General features: G+C 37.6%; 1 protein-coding gene across 1 annotated transcript in view; it reads right to left on the minus strand.

The window, feature by feature from the left end:
* The window catches only part of MALRD1 (MAM and LDL receptor class A domain containing 1), a 496,818-nt gene that overhangs the window by 468,859 nt on the left and 3,065 nt on the right, over nt 1–24,894 (minus strand). The window contains exons 4-7 of the mRNA XM_023758060.1: nt 21,482–21,648; nt 17,506–17,598; nt 14,805–15,012; nt 6,714–6,860 (exon numbers count right to left, since the gene is read on the minus strand). Of these exons, the coding sequence (XP_023613828.1) occupies nt 6,714–6,860; nt 14,805–15,012; nt 17,506–17,598; nt 21,482–21,648 (615 nt within the window). The remainder of the gene's footprint in view (nt 1–6,713; nt 6,861–14,804; nt 15,013–17,505; nt 17,599–21,481; nt 21,649–24,894) is intronic.

The following is a 24,894-nucleotide window of genomic DNA, read 5'->3' on the forward strand; positions in this document are numbered from 1 at the left end:
AAATAAAGACTAATAATCAAACCCAATTTAAACAATATCCTAAATGGCAAAACACAGAACTAGTTTAATTAAAATGAGAAAATAAATAGAGATTTATGTTAGAGATCGTATTAGATAATATTATCTTAAACTAATATTATCTCATAGACTAGTAAGTGTAGAAATCAAGGAAATAGTATATTTAGTAAATATAACAGAAAAGTAGAAAATAGAGTTCTAATGTTTTGCCAATAATATAATTGTAAAAGTAGAAGCTCCCGGAATTCTATTTTTTAAATAATGACAAGTATTAATAAAAGAATTTGGTAAGGTAAGTGAAAACAAATATTTTAAGTTATTTTTATTAACTATAGCAATAAGGTATAGATATAGAAATGATAATACATATTGTTTTCACAATAACATTAACACAAAATACATAGAAATAAATTTAATAAGAAAGGGACCAACATAAGAACATTATAAAACCTTGAAAGAGACTATAAATCCTCTGATAAATAGAAAGAGATAACATATTTTTAGATGGAAAGATGGCAATATAAAAATATTGTTAGTGAAATTTCATTTGGAAGCTAAATGCAATACTAAAAAATTTAATCAAATATTTTAAAAATAAATAATATTATATTAAAATTTATATGTGAAGATAAAGGGTGAAAGGAATATAAACTCTGAACTCAGACCCAGGGGCTTCAACATTTTTCAAGAAGTCCTAGCCAGTTCAATGAAATACACACACACAAACACACACACACAAGACTTAAGATTTAGAAAGCAGAAAATAAAATTGTCATTATTTACAGACACAATAATTGTGAACCAATAAAATAAAAAATACTATTTGCTATAATAAATAAAATTAACAAGGTCATTGGATATAAGGTCAATATTTAAAATTGCATTTCTATAATACTAGCAATGGTGAAATAAAAATATAAAAAACCAACACAAACATTAGCAAAATATTTTTGTTGTTTTTTGCTGTTTTTTGTTTGTTTGCAAAATATTTTTAAAACTTATACATTGAAAGCTACAAATATTATTTAGAGAAACTAAAGAAGATAAATAAATTGAGAAGTTGAAAATATTTGAAAAGATAATTTTTCTAAGAAATACAAATAAAGGTTTCATATAAAAAATCAGCATATGAGTGGATTGAAAAACTGTGGTACATCTACACAATGGAATACTATGCTGCTGTAAAAACAAAAGAACTCTTACCATTCGCAACAGCATGGATGGACCTGGAGAGCATTATGCTAAGTGAAATAAGCCAGTCAGAGAAAGATAAATATCACATGATCTCACTCATTTGTGGAATATAATCAACAACATAAGCTGATGAACAAAAATAGATCCAGAGACAGAGAAGCATTGAACAGACCGTCAAACCTCAGAGGGAAGGAAGGGAAGGGTTGGGGGGGTGGGGTAAGAGATCAACCAAAGGATTTGTATGCATGCATTTAAGCATAACCAATGGACACAGACAGCAGGGGGGTGAGGGCATGTGCTAGGGGGTGGGAGCCACTGGGGAGAGGTCAATGGGGTCAATTTAAACAATAAAGAATTTAAATTAAAAAAATACAAAACAAAATAAAAAAACCTTATACATTGAAAGCTATAAAGTATTATTTAGAGAAACTAAAGAAGATATAAATTGAGAAGTTGTAAATATTTGAAAAGATCATTTTTCTAAGAAATACAAATAAAGGTTTCATATAAAAACCATTTACACCCATAAGAAATCATTTTACACTCAGAAACAGGAAAATTTTAAGAGAACAAAATGCCTATTTATGGTAGGTAAATGGAAATATTCACTCCTATATTGCTAGTGAATATTTAAGTATTAAAATCTGTAGGGGAAGTAACCTATCAATTTTAATAAAAATATAAATACATATATTTTAGTGGAAATATAGAAGTCTCAATCCCAGATAACTAATACTTTAAAAACATCCTATGTAAGATAACATGTACAAGAATGAATTTTAAAAGCATTGTTATAATACCATCAATCAAAGGGGGAATGGCATAGCCAGTTCAAAGAAATGAAAAAACAAACAAAATGAATTAGGCATCTTCTACTTCCAGATTTAGTCTCTATCCTAAGCTAGCAAAATAAAAAAATATATATATTAAACAACAGTTTTCAAATGTAGGACAATGGAAATGCATGATCACTAGAGAATGATCTCTTAATGTGGGGTAACACATGAGCTAAGCCATATAATCATCCCAGCTTACCATCCAGACAGTATCCACTGCCATGTAGGAAGCAGGGAACCAGGAGGGGTAAAGTGGCCTCTTCAAGTTGAAAAGATGGAGTTGGTATTTTGGGGACACTTAAGTGGCTAGAGTTTATAAGGCAGAGTGCCAAGAAGGAGATGGTTACAGAGAGAACTCCATAGATCTGCAGAAAGGTCCCCACTACGCCCTGCCAAATCCCAGGTGAGAACTAACCAAAGCGTGAATGTGAGGAAACCACTTGAGGCTAGGGGGGACATGTGAAAGGGGCAGCTGCAGCATGTCCCAAAGCTCACAAATGGCCAGAAATGATAGGTTTTTCTCACCAACCAGAGAGAAAACATTAATTCTACATTGGCATTGGACAGAGCTCTCAAGTCAAATAAAAACTTACGTTCAGACAAAAAAACTAAATGCAAATTTTATAATATACTAGAGGCCCGTGCACGAAATTCATACACTGTGGGGGGGGGGGGGTTGTCCCTCAGCCCAGCCTGTGCCCTCTTGCAGTCCAGGATCCCTTACTCCTTACCGCCTGCCTGCTCACTCCTTACGGCTCAGCTCACTGCTCCTTCTTGGCGCTGCTGTGGAGGCTCCTGCCAGCTGTGAGCCCAGCTTCTGGCTGAGCGGCCGCTCCCCCTGTGGGAGTGCACTGACCACCAGGGGCAGCTCCCGCATTGAGCGTCTGCCCCCTGGTGGTCAGTGCGCATCATAGTGACCAGTCGTCCCATCGTTCGGTCTATTTGCATGTTAGCCTTTTATTATATAGGATTCATAATCAGCAAACATTTGGAAACAACTCAAATGTCCCTTAACTGGTGAGTTTAACAGCAAGTGGTGGTTGATCCATACAATGAGAGACTACTCAGCAGTAAAAAAGAAAGGAACTACCACTGCAATCAACAACATGGATGAATCTTAAATCCATTATGCTTGGATTGAAAGAAGCCAGACTCAAAGAGTTACACACTGTATGAATCCATTTACATTTGATGAAGGCACAGAAATCACATCAGACTACAAAGTGGCATAGCAGAATTTTGGAGGGGGTAACATAACTTTTATATCTTCTGATGGTTACACAATTATATATGCTTATTCAGACTCAGTGAACTATTCACCACAAAGGTTGAATTTTACTGCATTTAAATTATACTTTAACATGAGATGATGACTTAGAGGATTTGCCAGGAGCTATCTATTATGAAGAAAACAATATAAGAACAGTAGTTACAATATGATCTCAGTTTTGGTAAAATAATCACAAAAATACTTATATATATATCTACCATGCATACAGGCTGTTTGGATGTTTAACAGAGAAGCTAGGAATGAAAAAGTAGAAGCCAACCAAAAAAGGAGGATATGGAAATCAAGGCTTTACTCAAAAAAGATAAGCTACATCATGTCAACCCAGTCATCTTTTATGTAAAATTACATATGGGAGTGTATGAAGAAAATTACTGGATATTAAAGTTTTTTAAAAGCTGTGATCCATAAACACAAAGCTGAGAACATAATGCACTGGAAGTCAGTGGTCTTAGATATGGAAACTGTAAGACTGACTCTGCTGCATTTCCCAGGAAACTTCCATTCCATTCTCCTTTCCCTTCCAGTTCTGCTTTGTTTTCCTCCTCATTGTGATTGAAGACTATAGTGATTACCTGAAGGTTAGATAACACAATCTTAGGTGTAGTGTTGGCTCAGTGACTGAGATATTTTTTTGATTTGTCCTTTCTAAAAAGAGAAAGACTGGCCCTAGCCAGTTTGGCTCAGAGGATGAAGCGTCGGCCTGCATACCGAAGGGTCCCCGGTTCCATTTCGGTCAAGGGCATGTATCTCTGTTGCAGGCTCCTCCTGGCCATGCAGGAGGAAACCAACCCATGTGTTTGTCTCACACTGATATTTCTCTCTGTCTTTCCCTCACTCTTCCACTCTCTCTAAAAATCAATGGAAAAATATCCTCAGGTGAGGAATGAATAAATGAATAAATGAATGAATGAATAAATAAGTAAATAAATAAAGACTACAATTTCTTTGTCCCTCACACTTTGAATTATAAAAGCTGCCCCCAGTTTTATCAGTTTGTTATCTTTCAACATTATTTATATCACAGGAAAACAAAAGTAGATTTTTCAATATTTAACAAAGGGGCCCTTTTATAATCTTTTTAGCATAAACCATAATTAAGAGATAAGTAAAAGATGGCAAGACTCTGAAGGTGACTTATAAATGTGTTTTCTAACTGTCATAGACCTGGTGTATTCCGACTATTTCTGTTAGAATGAACAACAAATATCTATTGTTCATTGAGCTCTTACTATAAAAAAAAAAAAAAAACACCTTAATAGGTAATATTTCTTTTAATTCCTATAATAATTTTACATGGAAGGTACTTTATTTTCCCTATTTGCCAGCAAAGATCCTGAAGCACACAGGTATTAGCAAATGTGTGCAGCATCAACACCCTTACTTAACTCCGGGCAGCTAGTGTGTGCACTACCCTGCTATGGTAGATGCCACTTAAGGCCACAACACACAGTGTGAGAAGCTTCCTTTTATAAATCATTCCTTGGCTTAGGACTACATTATCTCTCATTGATATTACTTCAATTCTTTTTTTTTTACCCCAGTATTTCATGCTCTCCATTACCCTTATCTCAGCAAGAATAGCCTTTTAGAACAAATCTGATTGGTCAGAGGCTTAAATATGACTAATTGAGTCACCATTATCCTCCAGATAAATTTTAAATTTACAGGCATTCTCTGTCATCCCCTTACATCCTCTCCTGTTTTGTTTATAATCCTTGTCCAAACAGGCTCATCTCTCAACCAGAACTACCTACCTATCTCCTACCCTCTTTCAGGACATTTCCTCTAATTAAAACACATTCCCTGCCATCTCTCATTGGTTCTGCCATTTCTCCTTGATTCTACTTCTGCCTTCCTGGGTACTTTTCATTTATCTTCAGTGCACATGTCAGAAATCCTCTACAATAAGGCATCTAAATCCACTTGAGTCACCATCCATCCCTATAAAACACTTAGAATGTCTTATTGTAAATCTTTACTTATCTGCTTCAGTTATAAGAGTCTGACCTATTCAAGGCAGAGACCATGGCTTCCATCTGCACACACCTAAGTCTAGTAGATGGTATGTACTCAATCACTGGTTTGAGAAAAGGAAAAGAAAACATTACATGAGCAGGAGAAAATGTACTATGAATATATAGTTCCAATAATTAAATCTCCTTTCTATTTTAAACTTTGTTTAATCCACTCTGCCAAAAAATCTTTAAGAAAAATCAAACTCATTGGCACGAAAGCAAAAATTAAGACCTTACTCCACTGTCAAATAATGAGCTGGTTTTGTAGTTTTGGAGAACAGACAGATGGCCAAAGTCTCCCTCCCATACCCTAATATCCTCCCCAACCAAACCCAATTTCCAGTGGTTCTAATTTAAAAATATGGCCAGTACTGTTACTTTTGGCATACTTATTTGGAAATCTTAAAGAGAAACAAATAAAATAATGTCCATGGGGTTATATGAGCTTAAAGTGTATCTATAGTTCAGTTGTGTTATTTTAAAGTTAATAGTATACTAATATATCTGAGCAATGGCATCTAAACAAAAGAAAAAAATAGAACAAAACTCTTCTGTTTTCCTAAAAGTTTCAAAAATCTTTAATGGAATGCTATGTGTAGTTATAGTTGCTCTATTGTAAGGGGATATGTAAAAAAAAAATTTAAATATATTTTATTGATTTCAGAGAGGAAGAGAGAGGGAGAGAGATAGAAACATCAATAATGAGAGGGAATCGTCAATCAGCTGATGACCAGCTCCTGTTCACTCTCCACACTGTGGATTGAGCCTGCAACTGGACATGTTCCCTGACCAGGAATCAAACTGTGACCTCCTGGTTCATAGTTCGATGCTCAACCACTGAACCACACCAGCCAGGTAGATAAGTCAAAATGTTAATGGTGGTTAAAAATGTATCTGAGGTAGAAGTAAGATTGTTTCTTACAAAGAAACCCTCAGTGATTAACTTTCATTCAAGTATTTCCAGATTTATTTTATAGATAATGCTAAATCTCTTTTCTCAACTCCCAGAAGGCAGATTAAGCTATTTTTCTTTCTGTTTTGCAAAAAATTGGATTGGTCCTAAAAGGAAGGCAAGCCTACTGTACATAATTCCTGGCAAGAAGAGAAAATTACCAGAAACCGCCCCCCTTACTTATGCCTTTATTCCAACCTTTTAAAAAATGCAACAAAATGTTGATTATTAAAATAATGCTTCTTCCAAGAAACTCAATTAACTGCAAACTATTAAGTTGATCAGGAGAGTTTAAAGCAAGACAAACCAAAGTTCCATGTATATAATATTTAGAAAGAATGGAAAATACACAGTATCATCGTTCCAAACATGAAAGAAAGATAACTAATTTTTTTTTAATGTCCTACCATGATTTGTGTTTGCTGGGTGATCAGCCTCAGGAAGATGGTTCTCTCCACCAGTAAATCCTTTCACAAATTCCCAGTGTGAATTTTCTGTGAGAAATGGCTCCCAGCCGCAGAAACCAGACTCAAAGTCACACATGAGATGATTGGCTGTTATGCATGGAACAGAAAATAGGTAAGGAGAAATGAAGTTGGAGCATACAAGGAAACGTTGACCTATACTAGCCAATCAACTTAGGAGGTGAGAATAATCATTCTACTTTGTAAAGAATGTTTTCTGCTTATCAGGATAGTTTTACTTTCCAATTTCACAAGGATTCCCATGTGCTGTGTGAGGCATCCCCTGTCTATATTCTTCTAGCTACAAGTCTGGCAGCTTAGATCCTGGTTGGCCATCTCCATTATATTTAACTAGAGGCCCAGTGCATGAATCTGTGCACCAGTGAGGTCCCTCAGCCTGCCTTGTGGGATCGGGCTGGAACCGGCTCTCTGACATCCCCCAAGGGGTCCCAGATTGCAAGAGGGCGCAGGCCAGACCAAGGGACTCCACTGGTGCATGATGGGGGCTGGGGGGGGGGGGGGGGGGACATGGGAGGTTGGCTCCAAAGCATGTTTGGCCCGTCTAGCTCAATCCCGATAAGCCAGAACCCAGCAGCAAGCTCACCAGTAGGAGCATCTTCCCCCTGGTAGTCAATGCACGTCATAGCAACTGGTTGACCAGTTGACTGTCTGCCCCCTGGTGGTCAGTGCACATAATAGAGCTGTGGAGCGGCCTTAGCATATCATTAGCATACTAGAGGCCTGCTGCACAAAAAGATTCATGAAATAGGCCTTCCCTCCCCCTGGCTGCCGGCACCGGTTTTCCTCTGGCACCCAGGACCCAGGCCTTCGCTCCAGCCGGAGCCGCCTTCAAGCCTTCACTGCTCCGGCCAGAGCTGCCTTCAGTCTTCACTCCGCCGCTTCACGCCTATGTATGCAAACTAATCGTCATCTTTGTTGATGGTTAATTTGCATATCTCGCTGATTAGCCAATGGGAGGCATAGCGAAGGTATGGTAAATTACCATGTTTGTCTATTATTAGATAGGACTAGAGGCCCGGTGCACAAAAATGTGTGCAATCGGGGGGGAGAGGGGGGTTCCTCAGGCAAGCCTGTGCCCTCTCGCAGTCTGGGACCCCTCGGGAGATAACGACCTGCTGGCTTAGGCCTGCTCCCGGGTGGCAGAGGGCACGCACAATCCCTAGGTGCAGCCCCTGGTCGGGCTCAGAGCAGGGCCGATTGGGGAGTTGGGGCGCTGCCCCCTGTCATGCACAGAGCAGGGCGGATTGGGAGATTGCGATGCCACCCTCAGTCACGCTCAGGGTAGGGCCGATTGGAGGGTTGGGGCACCACCCCCTGTCACACTCAAGGCAGGGTCGATGGGGAAGTTGCGGCACCACCCCCTGTCACGCACAGAGCAGGGCCAATCAGGGGGTTGGGGAGCTGCCCCCTGTCACGCACAGAGCACGGCCCATCAGGGGGTTGGGGAGCTCCCCCCTGTCACGCACAGAGCACGGCCCATCAGGGGGTTGGGGAGCTCCCCCCTGTCACGCACAGAGCAGGGCCCATTAGGGGGGTTGGGGCTCCGTACCGTCACGCACAGAGCAGGGCCCATCAGGGGGTTGGGGAGCTCCCCCGTCATGCACAGAGCAGGGCCAATCAGGGGATTGGGGCGCTGCCCCCTGTCACGCACAGAGCAGGGCCCATCAGGGGGTGGGGGAGCTCCACCCTGTCACGCACAGAGCAGGGCCCATCAGGGGGTTGAGGAGCTCCCCCCTGTCACTCACAGAGTAGGGCCGATAGGGGAGTTGGGGCACTGCCCCCTGTCACACACAGAGAAGGGCCGATCAGGGGGTTGGGGCACTGCCACTGTCACACTCAGGGCAGGGCCAATAGGGAGGTTATGGCTCTACCCCATCACACACAGAGCAGGGCCCGTGGGGGGAGGGGGGGTTGGGGGCGCCGCACCCTGTCACACACAGAGCAGGGCCGATCAGGGGGTTGGGGAGCTCCCCCCTATCAGGCACAGAGCAGGGATGATCAGGGGGTTGGGGCACCTTCCCCTGTCACGAACAGAGCAGGGCGGATAGGGAGGTTGTGGCCCCGCCCCCTGTCACACACAGAGTCACAGGGCGATCAGGGGGTTTGGGCGCTGGCCCCTGTCACTCTGATCCCGGTGCCGGGAGGCCTCGCGGCTCTGCTGATCCTGGTGCTGGGAGGCATATTACTCTTTTAATATATAGGATAGAGGCCTGGTGCATGGGTGGGGGCTGGCTGGTTTGCCCTGAAGGGTGTCCTGGATCAGGGTGGGGGTCCCCACTGGGGTGCCTAGCCAGCCTGGATGAGGGGATGATGGCTCTTTGCAGCTGGTCACACACCCTTCAGGGTCGGGGTCCCCACTGGGGTGCCTGGCCAGTCTGGGTGAGGGGCTGAGGGCTGTTTTCAGGCTGGCCGGTGACTGAAGCTCCCAACCGCTCCTTTTTTTCTTTTTTTTTCTTTTTTATTCTGGGCCAGCTTTAGCTCTGAGGCTTGGTTCCAGCTCTGAGGCCTCGGTTGCTGAAAGCAGGTATCTGGTTTGTTTGGGTTCTATAATCGAAACACTGTTTCAACTCCAGCTCTGAGATCCCGGCCGGCTGAAAGCTGGTTTCTGGGGTTTTGTTTAGCTTCTATATTTGTTACAATGTTTCAAACTGCAAGCTCAGGGGCCGGCAAGGCAGGCGGGGAATGTTGGAGTCCTCTGTCACTGAAGCAAGCAAGCCTCATGTTCGCTTCCAGCTGCCTGGCTGCCGGCCGCCATCTTGGCTGGCAGTTAATTTGCATATCGCCCTGATTAGCCAATGGGAAGGGTAGCGGTTGTAAGCTAATTACCATGTTTCTCTTTTATTAGATAGGATTACACTTTGATTGGTTGACTGGACAACTGGACACTTAGCATATTAGGCTTTTATTATATAGGATGATGCAAGGTGAAACTCTACAGATTTTCAGGAAGTAACTAATTCACCTGCCAAGATGAACAAGATTCACCTGCTGAGATGGTAGTAAAAAATATCCACTGAAAAAGTTGAAATTTAAATTAATTCTGGGCACCTAAAGAACTTGAGTTCAGGACCTTAGTATTTTTTCTACATTCTATTTTAACAGTTTCACAAAAACAAAAAACAAAAGCTAACCAATTTGGAATTGCAGGTAAATTAGATATTCCAAACTCTGTTGTTTTTCCCTCTTAGTACACAACTAAAAGTTCAAAAATACTTTTAAGTTCCTTTATTTATCACAAAAAAACTAGTGCTAGAGAAAGTCAGGATTTGGGATAAGCTTCATAAGCATTTTTCCTACTTTTGTCAATATATTACTAAGAAAAAAATTAGGTTTCAGAGGGCTGGGCGGTAAACTAGAAATTCAAACAAGTTGATTTGTGCTTTTGAAAAATTAGTTATGTGTTTATTTCCTAAAATAAGAATCTTAGCAGATTGGAGAATAAATTAATACAATTAATTTTAAAATATTTTCATATATTTCTCTTTATACAGATGCATTTTTTATAATAGCAGAAGGGAGAACAAAATAAATTTTGGTCAGAAAACATCTATTTTTCACAAGCTCCCTATGATCATAATACTATATTGTTTTAATAACAGTAACAACAGACATGTTACCACTGACATCCAAGTATGTGCCAGGTATTTTGCATATATTATTATCTTCACAAATACCCTACACAGTAAGTGTAATTATTCCCCCCAAAAGAAAAATGGAACTTTAGCAGTAAGCCTCTTGCCTATGGTTTTAGTAAATGGAATATCCACACATTGAACTATCTGATGTCAAAGCTTATACTTTGAAACCTCCCTAAACCAGACATTCTGTCTCTTTATTAAAAATACTTCATTATTATATGTGTGGCTCATCTACATTATTTTCAATTTTAAATAATATGATCATTTGACAAGTATTTTGAATAAACTCACTATATCTTAATCAAAGGATTTTCAAGTTTCTATAAATAGGAATGCCTGGTTTCATGACCAGATATTTCATCACTAACATGTCAACTCTAAAACACTAAAGTGCACTTTGTAAATAATGCCACTGCATTATCTCTACAAGTAAATCAAATGTTTAGACCTCAGAGCTATTCTTGTTTAAATAATCACATAATGGATACATAATGTAAGATATTTTTTCTTTGCAAGCAAATATTATTTTCTCCCTCAAGTGGATTCCCCCCCCCAAAAAAAATAAAAACAAGTGAATTAACTATAGTATAATAATGAAAAATGGGGCACATTACTTAATGTTGAATCAATATGACAAAGAAATGCCATTTACCCATATATCTAAGTGGAAATCTATTGTTTCTAGATATGTTTTTATTTTCTCATCTCAGGCTACAAGAGTTTATAGAATACTGTTGATAAAAACTTACTCCTCAAAGGAGAGTCTCTTCTGGTGTCTTTACATAATCCTAAGCACCTATGACCTAGCTGTGACTGTCTCCCTGGACATCCAGAAAATCCTCTGGTCTATTTCCTTGGTCCTCTATGAACTGTGCCACCTATAGGCCACCTCCAAGTTCATCTAAGTCAATTGGTGGGATGCAGAAATATGCAAAATTCAAAATATATACTTGACCTCTTAAATGTGCTTACGAGTTTCAAATTCTTGGCTATGAACTTGGTCAGAAATCTTCCCATCTCCCCCTAGTTCATAAGAGACAAATTTCCCTGGCATAGAAAATCTTCATAGATATGGTGACCACACATCTGTGTTGGCCCACAACTGCCTCAGTTTATGCTTGTCATCCTAGTATAATAATTAATACCTCTCATTTTCCTCTCAAATGTCCCTGCTTGGGCAATAAATTCAATATTGCCATATTGGAGAAATAAATTATATACTGATACACAAAGGAAGCAAGTCCATGCGAATAACAAACTTATTGACTGCAGATAGCCACTGTAGTAACCTATTATGCTAGTAACCACTCTATTCCCCAACTAGGTAATGGTGTGAAATGGCGATAAGATCAATAAGTGTGGAAATGGAAAATACAACATGACCCAAGCATCACCAAACCCTTAGACAGACTCTTCACAACTGTGCCTGTGTCATTCGACTGCAAAGATGTAAAGGAGATTTCAAGACACAGTAACTTTGGGTTGTATAAATATTGACATTTGGCTTTAGGAGAAAAAGTTCAAACCATTTCTTTCATTACTTGGATGGTACACATTACTTAATGGTGAATCAATATGGAAAGGAAATGTCATTTAACCAAATACCTAAGTGAAAATCTATTTCTGAATATGTTTTTTTTTTCTCATCTCAGGCTACAAGAGTTTATAGGATACCAATATTGATAAAAACGTATTCCTCAAAGGAGAGTCTCTTCTTTTTTTTTAAATATAATCTTAAGCACCTATGACCTAGCTTTATAAGGTAAAATGCCAATTATTGCACTTTCTATGGAACACTAAACACCACTGTCCTTTGAAAAATGAAAATTGATTTTTTAAAATGCATCACCATACATATTTAAAAGCAAAATGGTACAATCACCTCTGTAAAAATCATGGTGAATTGTTCAGTTATTTTAACCCCTGGCATTTGTTCCAGTATACTAGAAAAGGCTTTTTTTTAAAGCTAATATTCTGGAATTTAACTGCACTATCTATATATATAAAAGCCAAGTGACTGGAATGGTGGAATGACCCGGAACGACTAGTCGCTATGAGGTGCACTATGGCAGCCCAACCGGCCAATGTGGGCCCCGATCGGCCCCCCCACAACAGCCTAACGGTCCCTCCCCCCAGCCAGCCCCATCCCCGATTGCCCCCCCCCCCCCCCACGACAGAGAGAGGACTGGACAACCTCCCATGGCCCACGGGTGACCCCAACCCCCACACCCCCTATTGAGGGCAGGGCCGGCCGAGAGGACCAAACATTCTGGAAATGAATAAATGTCTTATGATACCTTGTATGTTAAATACTAATTATATATAAAATCTCAAAGATCATCAATTCATATTATAAACAAAATGTATTTATTATAATGAATGACTTTGGTTATTTTGGTTGCTTTTATTTAAGTTTCTGTGATTATAGAAGACACATCACCATCTCTAATCAGAGCATGAGATATGCCACTGTTGGTAATTTCAATGAAATTTCACTGAGTTCATCACTGAGAGTAATATTTTTAATTTATGACACAACTTTCTCTTGCATATTTAACCACTACAGCATATTGGCAAAGAAAAATAATTTCATTGGGACATGTGAGGAAAATTCTTCTGGATCATAAAAATTAAAATATTTATGAACTCTCTAGTTCAGAAGTAAACCAGTTTTCTATCACATAAGAAAAAAGTACATTTGGAAATGAATGGGGAAGGTTCCATTCAATAAGCAGATATTAGATTTGAGTATGATTATATTACAAAAATGTTTGTTAATATTTATTAAGAAACCATAAGAATTTTTTCTCCACTAAACATGTATATATTTTCCTTAGCCATTGGGAAGTATTTTAATATTTAATAATTTTAAAAATATATGAAAGATATCTAGAGATGGTATCATCATAAAAAATAAAGACATTGTACCCAACCGGTTTGGCTCAGTGGATAGAGCGTCTGCCTGCAGACTGAAAGGTCCCAGGTTCGATTCTGGTCAAGGGCATGTACCTTGGTTGCAGGCACATCCCCAGTGGGAGATGTGCAGGAGGCAGCTGATCGATGTTTCTCTCTCATCGATGTTTCTAACTCTCTATCCCTCTCCCTTCCTCTCTGTAAAAAATCAATAAAATATATTTTAAAAATAAATAAATACATACATACATACATACATACATACATTGCACTGAATTCTTGGTTTAAGCTTCTTTCATTTGAACATTGTACCAACTTTTCCTTTACGGTGTCAAAATTTACATTAGCATTTTAAAAGCTCTAACAAGTTCTACAAGTAAAGTAATTTTTTCACACATTATTTTCTCCTGGTTTTACTTAAACACAGATCTATGTATTCTACCATCCTTTTTGGTGCACACACACAGTATTTTTTATATACATATTTTGTGGAAGGAAATGCCAGTTGTTTAATTAATAAAACCTCAATACAGGAAAAGAAATGGGAAAAACATATCCAAAATCAAATGCTAAAATAAAAGTAAATAAATAAAAAAACCATTTGTTTGAGATATAAGAATTGTATTCATTTAGTTGGAATTCATCATTTCTAAAGAGACACACAGTATCTTAGTTGCTAAGTTACATCATATGAGAATCATCATGTGGTTAAATTATATATTTTTAAAAATATGACTAGGCTTGAATAGATACAGTGGGGCCTTGACTTACGAGTGTCCCGACTAAGACTAACGAGTTTTTTGAGATACCAGCTGTCTCTCGGCCGATTTTTTGCATTGAGTTGACAGAGTAATTTGAGTGAACGAGCTCCTTAACGAGCTCCTTAACGAGCTCGGTCTCGGAACGAATTAAACTCTTAAGTCAAGGCCCCACTGTATAGGTTTCTTGTCATCACTCCTATCAAATACGCTCCATAAAAGGCCTGAAAGAAAGGTGTTGGGCTTTTTTTCCTACATAATTGGTCAGAATGGGAAAAGTCCTACATTTATAAAGGTTAGCAATATATAATCTATATCTCCAAGGGGAAAACTAGAAAGAGGTTCCCTCTCCTACCCATTTCTCTCTTTAAGGTAAACACATACACACACACACACACACACACACACACACACACACACACCACTAATGACAACTATTCATTTGTTGAACAGGGAGGTTTTGCAGTGCTAGCAATAACCACCAATTCACAGCAGAGAATTAGTAATTGCTATAGAGTCAGCTCTTTCATTAGTGCTAGCATAGAGACCCCTGCAAGGAACAGTGCTAATAGCTTCAGAATGAGAATATACATTCATCTTATTTCATATTAGCTTTACCTTGCTTGAAACAAAGTCTAGTGTTTTAACTCCAACCACAGTCATGATTTGGAGCATGTTCATGAGTAAACTATTGATTCACTTACAGCAATTCACCGGGTCTTCATCAGTCTTATCAGAACAGTCCTGCCGAGAGTCACAGACTGATTCCTGGGCAATGCACTGACCACTGGCACAAGTGAATTCACCTGCAGAGCAAGACTTTATGGACGGGGCCTGTGCACACACGTAGACCCAGAGCTGATCCAGCCCAATAAAACTTCTCTGGCTTAAAAGAGCCCCTTCGAATATAATCTTTAGTGGGGAAAAAAAAAAAGAAAAAAAATTGAGTTCATAATCTCTTAAAAAGACTAATTATAATAATAATAGAGATTAAATTATTAAGAAAACATTTGTTTAAAGAGCAGGCAAATACAACTGATAACAAAGTTCTTATTTGAGCTTAACCCACACACGTAAGATTAATGGGCACATTAGATCCACTGAAGCCTCTGAGAAACCACCCATGCCCATGATCAGGTGAAGTATAGCATCCCACTTAAACCTCAACGATATCCCTGACTGCAAACTATTTACTTGGTCTCATCTTTGTAGCTGTCTCTCTTTAATATTTAAGGAAAAGACTAAGAATTGTCACTATGCACACAGCAATAGCTATGCATATTTTTTACCTACTGAAAGTAGTATTGGAATGAAGAGAAATGTCATGCAAATGGTAAGGGATGCATCAGAAGAATAGAAAATTTAAAAAATATAAAAATATATTAATTTTTATCAAAAAAGAATATCTTTAATAATCAAAGCTTAAATTAAAGGAAATAAATCTCATTTTCTTCAATCAAATCACTAGCTTTTCTGAAGGTATACAATACTAGCTAGTGAAACAACCATATGTTCCTAGTCCAATGTAAGATAATATCAAAATACTTCTGTAGGAACTGATTCTTTAAATTGATTTGAGAGAGAGAAAAAGAGGCGGGGGAGAGAGAGAGATCCACGTGAGAGAGAAACATCCATCAGTTGTCTCCCACACACACCCCAACCAGGGATTGAACCTGCAACCTAGACATGTGCTCTGCCTGGGAATTGAACCCACCACCTTTCTGGTGTACAGGACAATGCTCCAACCGAGCCACACTCGCCAAAGCAATGTCAAAGTATTAATCTTCCTTCAGATTCTACCAAGAGCAATAGTGAACACCAAGAGGAAAAGACAGACAGAAAGAGCTGACTGGATAGCAAATACTAATTCTCTACTGTCCAATATGATAGCCCATAGCTACTTTGGGATATTTCAATTTAAATTAATTAAAATTCAGCCCCTCTGTGGCACTAGCCACATTTTAAGTGTTTAATTAGTCACATGCAGTTTGTGGCTACCATGTTGGGAAGCACAGATATAGAAAATTTCCATTACCACAGAAAGTTCAATTGAACAGTGGTGAACTAGAAGTTGTTAACATGTAAATAAGATACTAGAAATAAAAGCCAACTTCTTTTATCTCTTCCAGCTTAAAGTTTCTGAATAAGTTTTCTGCTTTGCAAAAACATGAACAACCAATTTATTGTTTGTTAAGAATTACTTAAGATCAAGTTCAGTTTGCAAATATACTTAATGATTTAGTCTAGAAAATAATATTGAATTTAAATATCTAACATTAAGAAAACTTTGTAATCTTCTATACACTTTCCCATGAGTATCACAGTAAAAATGTATAAAATTATTGGATCTAAAGCTGTATATTTTCATAACAGCAAGCAATCAGACATGTAGAAATATCAGTTTGAGTTCTAATATTGAAAAATTTAAACTTGTCTCAAAATTTAAACTTAAGTCCCCAAAATCTGCCACTATTAAAATCTACTTACATTTAATATGCACTTGGAAACCTAGAATAACTTCTAAATTATTTTCTTTATATTTTACTTTGTTTTATCTTGGGGTTAATTAACAAAATTTTAACATTCAGTCTACATAAAAAAGATGAAACTCCAAACATTTAGTACTCATTTCTTATAAAGTCTTATAAAGATAGGTGTCAGCTTAGAAAAGTTTAAATAGTGTCAAAATGTTAACTCAGTAGGCTATGTTATAAGCCTCAACTTTACTGAGATTGCTACAAAAATGCTATGGTTCAGAAATCCCAACCTCAGAAGTAAACAGGATTCGAAAAATCTCATGATTACAGATTAGTGTCATTTGGGTTCTCCCTTTTAACACCTAGAGGCATGTATGAATATGGCATTAGCATAAGGAATTAAATTGCTTTCAGAAGCTATACATATACTTATATTCCAATATAAATATATACTTTAATGCAATACATTTATTTTATGTTGCATTAAAGTATATATTTATATTAAATTACTGCACTTCAAAAATAAAATTCTAAATAGCAATTAATATCAGATATTAAAATGTTATCCCACTAACTTACTCTATTTTGTGATATTGCTATAATATTAGAAAAGAAAGAAATGACAGGCAAACATTTAATATGAAAGTTTAAGAAAATGTTGTCACGTAATTATTTCAGCACAATTTCAACAAAAGACCAAGTAAGTTTTCTAGAGACAACTTTCACTCTGGGTCCTCCACTAAGGAGAAGTTTAGCCTGAGAAGGTCTAGGCAGAATGAAAAGAAGTAGGTAATCACTTTCCCCAAACATATAAGTCTACATCTTTAATGTAAATGCTAATTTAAATTTAGCAATGGGTGATAAATTCACCACTACACAGCTAATAATGAAACATGATAAAAAAAATCCTTGCTCTTCCCTTTTATACCTTAAATGTCTTCAGTCCTTCTGGTATTAACACATCTGTTTTCACCCATTTTTTGTGAGTTGATGTATTGTATGTCCAAAATATTTCTTCTTCCTTTGATTAGAATAAAAAGACATTACTCATTCCCCACATTCCACTCTCATACTTACATACGTACTCTCTTAATTACATTTTAATAGAGTTTACCCTACCTGTATGATATTAAGTGCTAAGAAATCTAAAGCATTGGTGAAAGGGGTGTATAACATTTTTTAAAGGAAACAAAGGAAATGGGGGAACACGAATAGGTGGAGTACCAAGGATGTTTAGGGCAGTGAAAATAGTCTGTATGATAATATAATGATGCATATGCCATTATCATTTGTCCAAACCTACAGAATGTATAACATGCTATATTATACATCTGTATAATGATCATTTCCCAGGTTGCAAAGTGTATGCAGAATTATGTTACTACTAAAGGCTCAGTGCACGAAATTGGTGCACGGGTAGGGTCCCTAGGCCTGGCCGGTGATCAGGGCTGATCTGCAGGGTGACCAGTGAGGCAATTGGGGGGGTCCCCATTGGCATCCTCCTTGGCCGGCCTGGAGCCACCCACTCGCCAGCCCTGCCCCCCACCACTGCCGCCGGTCACCTCCCTCTAAGGAGCGACCGGTGGGGCCATCAGGGGGCCCTCCACTGGCACCCACCTTGGCTGACCTGGGGCCTGTGGGCTGGGGGCAGCTCCTGCATTGAGCATCTGCCCCCTGGTGGTCAGTGCACGTCATAGCGGTGGGTTGTTCTACCCTTCAGTTGATTTGCATATTAGGCTTTTATTATATAGGATGCATTATGAGGTAACATGCTCAATAAAAGTCTCTAATGTACTCCAAAATTTTGCCTCTGGTATTGGGCTTTATAATTGGTGACTATGTCCATATGCTCTGAAATAATCCTATTTTTCTTTGGATTTTATCAAACAGTCAAATTAATTTGACATTTACCTGGTAATGTTCAGAATATTTACCTATAGGGTGCATTAATTTTTCATATATCAACACAGTGGAAATGCAAAAAGTGGCACAATTATGTCTTAGGCTGAGCTTTGAGATGCCTCTGTGCCCTCCTTTTACTGTGAGATAGGCAATGGCACTGGAAGGTGACATCTAGTTGTAATGACACATGACACTCACACCTTTTCACACTCTTGCAAGCATTTATCTCCATAGTTGGCTTCACTTATTTGGTTCATATCCAAGATTTTCTAGAAAATGAATCTATTTTCAACTTAGTCCTTTACCCTCTGATTTCTACTCCTATTTTCAAGTCTTAAATATTTCAGAAGATAGCCTAAACCTACTAAAATGTACTTCACTTCATGACTTATTTATATCAACTCTTAAGACTTATTTATATCAACTCTTAACACAGACAGTGAAACATACATGCTAGACATGCTTTCATGGTCACATCAGGGTGAACTGGAGTTATAAAAAGGTGAGACACACAAGAATTTTTTTGCTAATTATATCCTATGCGACTTCAGTTATTCTGCATCAAGACACTCGTCCTCCACAGATGCTTTTAGTGACACTGCTTGGCAAGCTGTATTCATCACTTCCCCTCACTTTCATTTTATGAGAATAACTGAGAGCAACTGTGCTCTTTTTTCACAATGACTAATTGATTCCCCTCTGTTCTACTAGAAGAAGAGTGCATTTACATTTTTTTAAAAAAATGAGCAGAGTTCTTTCTATATCGTAAATGGAATTTCATACACAAAGTTAATTGTATATTGTGTATGAAATCCAGATTTTTCTACCACATTTTCCTGTCTCATGCTACAATGAAAAAGAAAAATAATTAACCCCAACTAAACAAAATCAGCTTTTATTTTATTTCTGTCCTCACAGACTCTTATCTAGTTACTTTCAACAGATGTCAATGTGAAAGAGACTCCCAGTTCAGAAAAGCCTTTCAAGTGATATTCTAATTTTTTATTATCTTAATCAATAAATAAAAATTTTAAAAATGTCTTTACTGCCCCAGACCAGCATCAATAATGCCATTTTACCCTTTAAGAAAAATATTTATTACTACATATTTTAGAGATATCTGCCTATCCTTCCCTCTTCCAGTCAAGAAAATAAAAGGAACCAATTTCAAGTGTTTATTTGATTTTATTTGTAACTACTTTTTATTGTGTGCAGGATAGGATCATGTACTATAAAGACCTTCCTTCAAGGAAAGTTTATTATGGCTTGAAAAACTGTATCATTCAAGAAAAGATATTTCTAAGGCACTGTCTTTCCTGCCCCAACTGTTTTCTTCCTGTTTGCCAGTGGGAATTTAGAAAATATGTAGAAGCAGCACAAGTTGGGCACTGCCCTTGGCTCACTGACAAGGATACTCTCCTCAGGATAAAAGATAGGCTGTTGCTATGGTTATTGCCTTACTAGATGATGAACAGAGACCTATTTGTTTGTTTTGTAAACTTTCCCCCATGTATCTGGAAAGTTTTGAGAACTACAGAAACAGCAGGGAGATATTTTTGCAAATTGAATGAAATATACCAAATAGATTCCAGGGCATTAGGCTGCCAAATACTACTGCAAAATACATACTATTACAAAAATATAACCTAGTTACAGAATGCTAGACATTGTGTCTCATTCCCGTAACAAAGGAAAATGTGTTAGGCCATCTAATGAGAGTATTCATCCAACTTTATGTTTTAGAACTCTGTGAATATCTTGGAAAAGAAAACTAGAAGAAAGAAGACATGATGAAAATGACACAAAAGGGAAAGGTGGAAGTGATATAATAGAAGTAGGAAGAAAAAGACTTCATCTTGAATTTTCAAATATCTTGCTAATAAGCATTCTGAAATTTGAGGGTGAAAGAGAAGAAAATGCTATTGACAGATGGTTATTGGCACTTAATAAGTGCAGATGATAAATAAATATTTGTTAAAAAAATGAATCTAGCTGAAGTCATGCGCAAGTTTCACCTGGATTTACCCAAAGTATCCTGAGCCAAAGGAAACAAATTTGGATGCTTTTACTGTCTTTTTCCAAAACCAGAATTATTGCAATTATTGTCAAATATTCCCCATTTCTAGAATGATTGCTGTTTACCCCTATGATTTATTTACTTCTATTTATAAGTAAATTTTTCCTCACAATTGAAATTCTCAGTGTCTCAGGTATTTTCCCACATGTAGAGAATTGTTTTTAGTTATAGTTAGGTTGAAAAAAAAAAAGGCTTAGGCTAGCATTACCACCACAACTTTTACTCTGCCCATTGTGCCATTTCTTTCATTCAAATGACTCATTTGTCTGTATTTAATTAGTAATTGCCAGCCTTTAAAATTTATCTACTGGTACAAGAACGAGTAATTTGCTTCCATCATATTTAGAACTTTAGTGGTATACAGATCTAAAATCCAAAACAGATCATATTAGAGCTTCAATAGAGAGGCAACAAGATTCCCAAATAGCTCATTTTATTAGACCTATAGTTTCTTTAATATATTTTTATTAATGTTAACAGTTTTATGATATACTAGAGGCCTGGTCACGAATTCATGCACAGGTAGGGTCCAGCCAGCCCACCCCAATCGGGGCCGATCAGATGGTGCTGGCCCGGGGAACATGGGAGATGGGTGGGCCAGCCATGCCCCCAATTGAGGGGGCTGATCAGGGGCGGGACCGGCTGGGGGGGAGGGGCTGCAAACTCCCGGTCAAGGGGACAATTTACATATTAGCCTTTTATTATATAGGATTATCACATTGCTTTTGCAAATTATCACATTGGCTTTTGCATATGGCAGTATTTCCTAAACCAGCTTCTTAATATTTGTTTTTAAATGTATACTAAATAAAATCAAGCTAAAGAATACCTAAAGCCTACATAACTGAAAATTGAAACAGAAGTTGCCAAGATTAGAAATTTCATTTACTCAATGGTTTTGAAATAAATGCAAGTTTCTTCTTACCTTATTGTTATAGAGACTTACTCTCAGAACACTGTTTTCCATAGCATAATAGAATTGCAAATGGCAGCTCTTGCCCAAGCAGTGAAACACAGAGCTGTTCAGATAAGCCCTGCTGTCTAAATGGTCAAGAATAGAAGCATGGTTAACCCCTACCCACATATAGTAACCTGAAAAATAAAGGAAAAGGAAGCAATTTAGAAACAAATTAGGTACTTTCTGTTTAAACAAAATTATTGTACTTTTAGAGTTTTCAAAATCAGACTTGAATCACAAATATTTTATCCAAAATATGATGGTATGAAATGATTCCATCAACTACAAATGACAGGTTTCCGTTTCCACATGTACTTCCTAAAATGCATTGAAATCTGCTCCAAATGTCTGAAATAAAAGTTTGATCATGCACCCCAAATGAAAATTCAATAGTCTTATAAAAATCCGTGCCACCAAATGTTCATTTTCTTTTAAATATCACAATGTAATTTTCCTTTAATCAAGAATTCTTCAGTTTTCTTTCCAAAATTCTTTTCCCTTTTGATTATTTTTCCTACTTTTTACAGAGAAACCTTTATAATTCGACAGAATATATTTATATATATATTGAAGTCTTTTATATTTTTTTAGAAAACCATTTCAGAATCAGACGTGTATTAGTAAGAATTCTCCAGGGAAACAGAGTCAATAGAAAAAGAACTATAAATATATTAATTATGGAATTGGCTCACAGAGTTAGGGAGGCTGAGAAATCCCACAGTCTGCTATCTGCAAGCTGGAGAACCTCTGTTGGTACAATTCAATCTGAGTCTGAAGGCCTGAGGACCAGGGATGCAATGGTGTAAATCTTAAGAGTTTGAAGGCCCAGAACCAGGAGCTTAGATGTCAGACATTTTTCTCTCTCAGAATCGTACCTTCTATTTGCACTTCATCTCATGATCTGTGTTAATCTGAGTAATTGTGATGGCAACACATGCCATGTGTTACTGGAATCCCACTTTCTCTTGACAAGGATGTTGCTGTGCACTTCTCAAATCCCACCAATTCTATTTTTCACTTTGTTCTTATTGTTGACACTGTTACAGATGTTCCCATTTCTACCTCGTGCCCCCTGCTTTGCCCATCTCCACCCAGCCCCTGCTCACCCTTCCCTCTGGCCATTACCACACTATTGTCTGTGTCTATGGGTTATGCATACATGTTCCATGGCTAATCCCTTCACCTTCTTTCATCTAGTCTCCACTTCAATCCCCCCTGACAGCTGTCAGTCTGTTCCATGTATCCATGCCTCTGGTTCTACTTTGTTGTTAATCAGTTTCTTTTGTTCATTAGATTCCACATATAAGTGAGTTCATATGGTATTTGTCTTTCTCTGACTGAATTATTTCACTTAAGCATTATATTCTCCAGGTACATCCATGCTGTTGCAAAGGGTAAAATTTCCTTCTTTCTTACGGCTGGGTAGTATTCCATTGTGTAAATGTACCATAGCTTTTTATCCCCTCATCTACTGATAAACAGATCTGTTTCCAGATCTTGGCTATTGTAAATAACACTGTAATGAACATAGGGGTGGAATATTCTTTCTGACTGGTGTTTCAGGACTCTTAGGATATATTCCCAGAAGTGTGACCAGTGAGTCAAAAGGCAGCTCCAATTTTAAATTTTTGAGGAAACTCAATACTGTTTTTCACAGTGGCTACATCAGTCTGCATTCCTACCAGCAGTGTACGAGGGTTCCCTTTTCTCCACATTCTTGCCAGCACTTATTGTTTATTGATTTATTGATGGTAGCCATTCTGGCAGGTGTGAGGTGATATCTCATTGCAGTTTTAATTTACATCTCTTTGATGATTAGTGATATTAAGCATTTTCATATGTCGTTTGGACATTTCTATGTCTTCTTTGGTGAAGTGTCTACTAGCATTCATGTCCTTTGCCCATTTTTAAAAAATACATGTTTATTAATTTCAAAGAGGAAGGGAGAGGGAGAGAGAAATAGAAACATCAATGATGAGAGAGAATCATTGATCAGCTGCCTCCTGCACACCCCACATTGGGGATCCAGCCCTCAATTCGGGCATGTGCCCTGACCAGGAATCAAACCATGACCTCCTAGTTCATAGGTTGAAGATCAACACCAAGCCATGCCAGCTGGGCCCATTTTTTAAATGGATTGTTATTCTTTCTGGTGTTCAGTTGTATAACTTCTTATATGTTTTGAAAATTAACCCCATATCAGGTGTATCAGTGTAATAATGTTCTACCATTCAAAGGGTTTTCATTTTATTGATGGTTTCCTTGCTGTGCAGAAGCTTTTTAATTTGATGTTGTCCCATTTTTATATTTTCTTCATTGTTTCCCTTGCCCTATGAGATACGTCACCAAAAATATTGCTATGAGAGATGTCTGAGATTTTACTGGCTATAATTTCTTCTAGCATTTTTATGGTTTCATGATTTACATTTAAGTCTTTTGTCCATTCTGATTTTATTCATGTGTATGGTGTAAGTTGGTGGTCTAGTTTCATTTCTTTTGCATGTACCTAATTTTCTCAATACCATATAGTGAAGAGACTGTTTTCACTCCATTGTATGTGCTTGCTGCCTTTGTCAAATATTAATTGCCTATAAAAGGGGAGGGCTGATTTCTGGGCTCTCTGTTCTGTTCCATTGATCTATATGCCTGTTCTTATGCCAGTGCCAGGCTGTTTTGATTACAATGGCCTTGAAGTATAGTTTTATATCACCTATTGTGATACCTTCACTTTGTTCTTCTTTCTTAAGATTGCTGAGGCTATTTGGAATCTTTTTTTTGTGTGACAGAATATAATTCAAATGCCCTCTTTCTTAAGAAACTAGATGGAACCATCAAATATCTATAGTCTTACTAAAGGCACCTGTGAATTTTTTATTACCTAAAAATATTATCAATCAATTTCTTCTCATCTGATTCTTAAAACCAATTTTGATTGTTGTTTAACTCAATAATGTAGACAATACAAAGATATTTCCATAATTCTATAACTTCAATTTTCAAAAATAATCTTTCAAATGCTTGTTTTGTAAGTTAGTAAATATTCCTGCAGCTTCTAAAAACTATGAGTTTAAATTAAATGATACTCCTATTTATTAGAAATGTTAGACTTCAATGAAAATAGCAAAGTTAATACTTTGCCTCGGACCTATACACAAGGAAATGATAAAGAGAAAACACATTTTTATAAAGGCGAAAACAGGTCAAATGCCATCTCAAGAGAAAAGAAAAAAATATGCCAAGTGATGAGCAGGGCTGAAACCACAGAACATGGGCTTTAGGATAAAAAGCAGGCTGTCGTAGCTTGAATTTTGACTAATTTAAATTTTGCAAAAGCTAAAGGAGAAGAGTCAAATTCTCTTAACAAAAGCAAAGGCTAGGGC

Source organism: Myotis lucifugus, unplaced genomic scaffold (genome assembly GCF_000147115.1).
Source record: "Myotis lucifugus unplaced genomic scaffold, Myoluc2.0 scaffold_121, whole genome shotgun sequence".
NCBI classification, from domain to species: Eukaryota; Metazoa; Chordata; class Mammalia; order Chiroptera; family Vespertilionidae; genus Myotis; species Myotis lucifugus.